At 41.5% G+C, this 8,226-nt stretch overlaps 1 protein-coding gene across 1 annotated transcript in view; it reads left to right on the forward strand.

The window, feature by feature from the left end:
- Positions 1-241: 241 nt before the first annotated feature.
- TOP1 (DNA topoisomerase I) overlaps positions 242-8,226 on the forward strand; it is a 73,115-nt gene continuing 65,130 nt past the window's right edge. Inside the window, exons 1-2 of the mRNA XM_083618577.1 lie at positions 242-424; positions 1,407-1,431. Of these exons, the coding sequence (XP_083474703.1) occupies positions 392-424; positions 1,407-1,431 (58 nt within the window). The 5' untranslated portion in view covers positions 242-391. The remainder of the gene's footprint in view (positions 425-1,406; positions 1,432-8,226) is intronic.

Consider the following 8,226-nt stretch of genomic DNA (forward strand, 5'->3'; position numbering starts at 1 on the left):
AGAAGGAAGAGGCGTGGCCAAATCAGGCACAAAGTGTAGCCGGGGCGGGGAGGCGAGTCCAACCAAGAGGTGGTGGGCGTGGCTAGCATGCAAATCTCAGTCACGGCGCCTGCTGATTGGAGGAGAGGCAGCGGAAGGGTTGGGCCATGTTAACGAAGGCGTTCTCTCCTCCGAACTTGCCCTCCCTCCTCCCGCTGTTCGCTAAGCCCCTCCCCTCGGTTTAAAAGTCGCGGCGCCTGCGCAGTAAAGGGAAACGAGGACTTAGTCTGTTACACAACTGACTGTGCTGTTTGAGGGGGCTGCGTTCTCCCTTCGGCCTCAACACTTTGCCTGCTCCCCAAGCTCTCTTGAGAGGCTTACCCCTTCCCGCCCCCGCCCTTGCTTTACAGGCATGAGTGGGGATCAGCTGCACAACGACTCCCAGGTAAGGGGCGGGGGGCTCCTACTCTTACAGTACTTAAGGGGAAGTGGATGGAGACCGAGGCCTAAAGTTCCTTTGGAGGGGGAAAATTATGATACCCCCCCCTTCAGGTGTAGGGGAAAGAACCCTTCACCCTCATAACTTAGCCCCTTCCCATAAATATCGGGAAGGTGTTTTTTGCCTCAGCTTCCTCAAAAGCAGGTATTTCCCTTCTTAATAATAGTGGAGGGGCGCTAAATAAAGAGGGGTTTTTTGGGGGGGGGCTTCTTTTTTCTGAGGGAGAGAGCCTCATTGCTTTCAGTTCCTACCGGAATTATTTGGCTGCGGCCTTTTAATAGTAGTTAGGCCTTTCACCTTATTCTCTCTCTCTCTGCTCCCCCAAACCGTCGCATCCCATCAGACCCCTTTGAGGGGTGACCCCTTTTGCCTGCGGAGAGTCACACCTTAATCTCTCGCAGGGCTTCCTTCAAATTTCCTGTAGACACTGTGTCTATAATCAATCATCTCCTACCCCCCCCCTCGTCATTTCTCTGAACCCGCATCTTCCCCGACTCCTTCCAGAAAGAAGGGGGAGTTTGGGGGAGGGAAAATTTGGGGGCCCCCTCCTCATTCTCGTTTTCTCCCCTAGCGCTTAGAGGGCACGTAGGGCCCTTAAATGAGGGGGGGGGGGGCGGCGGTGCGGGAAGGTTGAGGAAAAATCCTACTGGGAATACTGAGCCACGCACGAGGAAAAAGAAGGCAATTAAAATAGGATGGGAAAACTTTGGTGGGGTGGGGAAAGTGAGGGGGGATCTCTATTTGGCCCCCTCGCTTTTGCTAAGGGTAACCCTGAATCAGTTTTTAAGGGCCACCGGGTTGATTCCTCAGCTCGGCTCGTGTTTTGCCTTGAACAGGGCAAAAACGCGTGTGTGATAAAACCATACCCAGGTCCTGTTTTCGTAAAAAATATATATGTATTTTTCCTCTTTCCTTTCCCCCACCATAGATCGATCCAGATTTCCGAGCGAATGGTGAGTGCCTTGTCCCTCTGTACTGGGGAGTGGGTAGGATTTGCCCTGCTTTCTCTCCTTTCTCCCTCTCTTTCCCCTTCTCTTGTATTGCTGAGGATGGTAAAGGACAGACATGGCGTCCCAGAGACTAAGTCCCGTCTCCTCGCTCATCGGCCCCATTGTTCCCATCGAGCTTCCTAATACTCGGAAATCATAGGGCCCTCAGCCCATCCGACCCCATTTCTCGGTAGTGAGGGCAGTGGAGACCCCAAATCCGGTCTCGTTTGGTTTTTCGGAGGCCCTCTTGGGCTCCGATTCCCCCCTGGAAAGTCGCCTTGTCGACGGTCGGGACTTAGTCTCTGCGCCATTTTCTTTTTCTGTCTCTTCCCTGTGTGTGTCTCTTTCTCCTTTTCCTCCTCCCTCGAGCTGCCCATGAGAAGCCTCCTGCAGTGAAAACATGCGATATAATCACCACCCTAGCTCCAAATATTCTCCCCGAAAAGGGAAAACCGTCATTTTTGTTTGCTTGCTTTTGTTTTGTTCTTTCAAAGCTTGGTTTAGTTTCCTCGCTGCCTTTTTATTCCCACCTCGTCCTCTTTTTCTCCTCCCCCAGTTCTGTTTCTTTCAAAACCTTCCCCTGTAGAAAGGTGGTGGCAACATGTTGCTCTTAAACTGATTCTCCATCCATTTGAATACACAGCATATTTTAAGATCTGGATGCAGGAACAGGGATTTTATTTCTGGATTTTAAAAACAAGCAAAAATAAAACAGCACAGGCAGTTCTAGAATTGTATTCGGAATCACTTTGCTAAAGTTTGGTAGCTGATGGTGTATGTTTGTGTTCAGTTTATAAAAGCTATAGATGATGGATATATTGAGAGGTTTTTTTAATTAAAAAAATCTGTTGTGGGGGGGGGTTATGATTCTGCTATATATGCCTTTGTCACTGTTGCATAGCTTTCCTCTTCTTTTAAAAGGAGAAAATAGGTTCTGGGGGAAGGGGATGTAGAGTTGGAATGGCATATCTGTCAGAAAATGCCAAGATTGCTTCTCCCACCTTTTGAAAGGTGATTTCACCTTGGCTTTTAACTCCTGGGGGCTTTATGATACTGGCTGTCTTGCTTTCATGAAACATTGCAGTGTTCTGCGTAGCATGTTTGCATACTGGATTGACAGCAGGTTCTCTATCTTCTGAATTTCTGCTCCTGTATAAGGAGTCATCTATGATTAAGAATATGTGTTGATGTAATGCAGGTATTTCTCCCTGTATGTTGAAATATTTCTGCTAAGACCTTTAGATTTTTCAGAAATGTACAAAATGTGCAGAATCTCCCCAACTGCTAAGAAATAAACACTAATATTTTTACCACTCTATAATGGCCATCCACTGACTAATACAAATACATAAAATAAAAATATCAGTGGTTGTATTCTATAGGGGTTAGCAGTTCAGTGTTAAGACTGTGCTGAAGATGGGGTTTGGGTTTGAATCACAATATACCTGTAATTGTGTTGAATCTTTTGGCTTCATGCCCTATTCTGACTTCTTTTTGAAGTGTGTACTGAGCAGGTCTATCTCAAGTGTCTGGTTAACTTGGGCACCTAAAACTTAAATGCTGCCTTAACATAGTGGTGGTATCTAATATTTTCAGTCTTATACTTGGGAATTAGAAACATTTTCCTAGCCTGGGTATTTATTATTTCACAAACAAGTAATGTTTATCACTGACTAAGTAAAGTATGAAGATGGCTTTGGAGGATGGCTTTTCTCCCCTTTTGTTGACTCCAGCCTTTCTTTAGTTGTTATTTCACTGCAATCAGCCACAGGCTCTTGATTATTCTTCAAGAAATAACAGTGTCAATAGTCACATCCTTTTTGACCTTGCCACTAAGACTGTACTTGCCTTCATGTCCTTTTTTTACTTACACTATTGTGTTCCTGACTTCTGAGTCAGAATGTTGAAGTTAGAGTCCTAAATATCCAAGCAGTGGAGAAGACATAGAATTAACCCCATACAAAGCCTCTTTAGTTCAATAGATGTCTTTATACTGTAGTTAACAAAGTTTGCTAGTTCCTCTTTTCTCCCAGATCTTCCATTCGTGTAGCTTCAAGTACACAGTTCTAAAAAGGTGAAAAGGTGTTTAAACAGAATAGTGAACTGTTATTGTCTATTCATATTTATTTAAAGGCACTGATCAAAACTACATATCTCTGTTTATTGAGTATGTCATGACCATATGTATTTGATGAAGGCAGCCAGTTTGGGGTAATGTACAGCTGTGCCACCATGTGTGAACTGTTTTAGATCTCAAAAGCTAAGAAAAAAATAGTAGAAATTCTCAAGTTGATGGGAGACACCCAGTGAACACTACTGGTTTAATGCATAGTATTGTTTCCTGTGAATAGAACTAAATTCATGCATTAGTATGGTTTGGGTGCTGTCAAGCATAAGTTTGGCCTGCCATGGACAGTTAAGTATCAATACCTATCCTAACCAGATTGTCCTTGTAAACATCTGCTTAGGTACTTCTGTAGAATAAATCTGCTTTATGCTTCATTTTGGTACTTTATTTTCTACAAACTTGTGACTTTCTTTTATTTTTTCTGTGCTTTCTTAAGCACCATCTATAAGCACTATCTTAAGCACCATGTGTAGAAGGGTCTCCTGTTCATAATTTTCAAAATAATTCTCCTGAACTACATGCAGCAATTGAATAGGGCCAATTCAAAGAGCCAGTTTAACCATTCAGGTAAAGTATATCCCATGGCTTACTATTTCAGAATGCAGCAGCAGTAGTAGTACATGCTAGTATGCTCTCATCAGAACAACCACCACCACTTTCCACATAGAAAATTAACATGCCACAGTTAAGGTTAGTTTACATGTACTCTTCTCTTTGACATTCAGAGGGTGCATTCAGATGTCATTCACCCAACTGCCTGGTGCATGGTACAGCTCAGATAGGGTTGTAACCATGTGCTTTTGCAGATTTTTGAATCTGCCCATGATGGAAAATAATTTTCCAGGGTAAACCATCCAGAAATTGCAGCATAAAGTGTAACCAGAACTAGCAATCCCATGCTGCTTTTAAGAAAATGTTCTTTTAATTTTTTAAAAAATGTTTTCAGTTGCAATACTCACTTTTATTTTTTTACATCAGGCTTTGCTCCCCGCCCCCCTTTATGCAGACCTGTTAGTCATCTTGTAGCTGTATTTTATCCCAAGACTTGATAACTTGGAGGATTGAACTCGTGTAATATTTCTCTGATACAGAAATGAACACGTTGCATGCTTCTGAAAGCAAGCAACTTAGTTTAATGAAGAAATGAACTGTGATATATTTTCCAACAGTTCTATGGGTTTGAGGCTCTCAATACGAATTTGTATGCTTGGCAGAGGAAAATTGTGTGAACGATGTTGTGTCTGTACTGAAGACTTAAAATCTGTTTCAACTTGCTAGTTTCAACTTGCTAGTTCTCCCACCACTGTGTATGTTAGACAATGCAAAACATAGCTGTTTTCTTTTTATACAAGTAAAGATTTTTAGCTATGGTGGGTAATTACTAAGAAACAAAAACCCTGGTGCCTTACAATAAACTTTTTGTAGCATGTAGAATATGATTTTGCTTTCAACATTCCCTGGCAGGCTTGCATAACAAATCTTCAGCAAAATATATCATTGAGTAAGTTTTTGTTTTGGTCAATGTGAGAATGTATATTGGTAGTAAAAGAGATTAGAGGCCTACATCTGTGGAATAGCAATGAAATATATTATGTAGGCTTGAGGACAACTTTACAAACCTCTGGCTTCTTAGATGGGAACTTCTCACCAAAGTACATTAGCTTCCTCAGAAATAAGTTTTGAGTCTTAATAGAATCTGCAGTCACACCACAAAAATGTTTCTATATGACAATTTTGGTTGAACTCTATTGCTCAAAATGCTAAACGGCATAATAAGTAGAAGAATGACTTTTAAATATTCAAGTCTAATAGCATTTACAAATGGCAGAATCTACTAGATGCATGAAATAGCTTATTAAGTTTTAAGCTATTTGAACTAGGGATTTGTAGTAAACAATAGCTAAATAAAAAAGGAGAAACTTAAATTCTAAAAGATCACATAGATTAGTTTAGTCAATCAACCAACCTCCAAGGACTATGGTTCTGGTAGCAAGTGTCTGTTTAATGTTGCCAGGAAACAAATGACTTTGGGAAATGTCAGCTTGTTCTTATTTTCCTGTATCAGCCAATTATTGGGAAACCTGTTCCTTCTAATATGATCTGTGAACTCCAGGTATGGTAAGCCAAATAAACTCAAGAATAATAGGGTTTGCAATTCTGATCTTCCCCTCTCTCTGGGTGTGGTCTCCTTAGTTTCCTTTTATCTGTCTTTGCAGATGAATTAGCATGTGACCTTTGGCAAGCTGCTTAAGTTCTTTGCCTCAGTTCTCACATTTAAATTGTGGATAAGCTTAATCTGCGGTCTAAGTGAGTAAAATATTGAAGATCTTGAAGATCTTTGGTAGTTGTTGTAGAGCTCATTGGCTGAATGCTTGGCAGTAGCCCGAATTAGCATTTTTTATTATTATTCTGGCTAGTGTTGCAACTTCTCTGGTCAGAGTTCCCTGTTGAAAAAGATTTCCAAAGATGAGATAGAAGTTTGCATTATTTCCTGTTGCTGGGTAGCTTTGATATGATTTACTTGAGCTGATGATGAATTGTATATACATTCTCATTATCTTGTACAGTTCAATGAGATACTGTCCACACATTTTCCTTCATTTTCTGAAGTAAATATTTGTGTACCATGTTTAAAGAGAACCCAATCGTTCTTCAGTCATTCCCATTTCTTCCATAGTGCTATTAGTTTCAAAATGTAGCATTAATAGCACTCAACAAGACCATACAGAACTTGCATGTCAAACAGCAGCCTTATGCAGCTGCAAGCATTGTTTTGAACTGAGTGTCAGAATTTTCATGCCCTTACACTGAAGAAAATCTGGGCTTTGAATATTTGTACTTGTTTACAATAGTATTACAGTGGTACCTCGGGTTACATACGCTTCAGGTTACAGACTTCGCTAGCCCAGAAATAGTGCTTCAGGTTAAGAACTTTGCTTCAAGATAAGAACAGAAATCGTACTTCTGGCGGTGCGGCAGCAGCAAGAGGCCCCATTAGCTAAAGTGGTCTTCAGGTTAAGAACAGTTTCAGGTTAAGAACGGACCTCCGGAACGAATTAAGTACTTAACCTGAGGTACCACCGTACTGCAGTAGTTGTAGCTCCTACTGTGTGATATTATCTAACCAGTTTTATAAAAAGTTCTGTGCTCTGCATTGCAAATGATGACATATCTTTAGTGAAAACTGATTACACTCAGGTTGGCTCAGAAATGTGCTCCTCATCCTCAGTAAATAATTGTGATGGGCTGGGGAGTAACAGCTTGCTTCCAAGAGTCTCACATTTGTTGAGTAACTGTTGTTGATGTGTCCTATTACTTGATCTCTTAGTGTCTTTTTGATATCAGTGACCATAGTCATTGACACTTGGTCACTACTAGAAATTGGAGCCATGCATAAGCAAAATTAATAGAATCATTGTGAATGGTACAGAAGGACGATAAACACTGTCCCTCCAGAATCTTGTTGCCTTCATGTATTGTTTATTAATGTATGAATCCACAAATCAGTTCCACTATGGTATAATTCCCTCTCCTCCCCCAGCGTGCGGGCACTCATCTTTGCAGGCTGCTGAACTTTGAAGGTGCTTCAGATGCAGTACAATTTTGGAGATAAGTCCTTGCTCATCTGCCTTCTTCTGCTATTGTTCCATCTATAAAAAATGTTGGTGCACAGTTCCTTCTTGTGCTTCTGGCTAACTGGGTAGTGCTTCTTCCTGGTCAGTGGCTGCTGAAAGCATGCTCAAGTTTTTGTTTGGTTCAGTTTGACCTACTGCTCCACTGAAAACTACTATGCCTGCCTGCTTACAGAGAGGGCTTATTAAGGAATAACATTTTGTATTATTTAATGCAGGGTCATGCATGTGTATGTCCACAAGTACTTTTGCCTCTTCATCATCAAAAGGAAAGTATTTTTAAAGTCATGTGAGTGTTCTCTGCTGTATTTCTGTTTTGCTTTATAGAGAGGAAGTAGCATTTTTCACTGAGGTGGGCTGAGATCATCTGATGGATGGAGCACATGGTTTTAGGATGATGTTTACTGCTATGTATAGTTAACCAGTTGGGGCAGTACCCTTGATTGGGATGATTTGGTGCCATCTGCACCCTGCCCAGCTAGTGAATTGTAAGTATTGCAAGTCATTCAGCACTAGCAGGCAGTGAAACCATCAGCACTAGTTTGGTTGCCTTGGCAATGTTAGTGTGATCTTCTCTCTTCTCTCCCCACCCCCCAAAGAAAGAAAGTGCAAGGTCATGGCTTGGTTTTCCCTCAATAAAGTTGCCATGAAGCCAAATCTGATTGGCTATTTGATGCTGCGGTGTCATGTTCTTTACATGATCCCTGATTGACTGGTATCACACAGCAAAGAAAGATGTAATGGGCTTAGTAAATAAACAAAAGTGGTGCCAAGCAGCAGCTCGAGGAAATAATGGCTGTTAACAGGTAACATTTCATCTCCCCTTTCCCTCACTTCCAAGCTTTCTTTCCACTACTGACTAGTGTGTTTAGGTGATACAAGGCCATTTCATAGTGACTCATGATTTGATGTAAGCTGCAGTCAGCCAGCTAGTGATAAGAACAGTTCTTCCCCTTTAATCCATATTTGTGAGATCAGAACATATGTTAATTTCAACTG

Source organism: Podarcis filfolensis, assembly GCF_964270895.1.
Source record: "Podarcis filfolensis genome assembly, chromosome: 6".
Taxonomy (NCBI): domain Eukaryota; kingdom Metazoa; phylum Chordata; class Lepidosauria; order Squamata; family Lacertidae; genus Podarcis; species Podarcis filfolensis.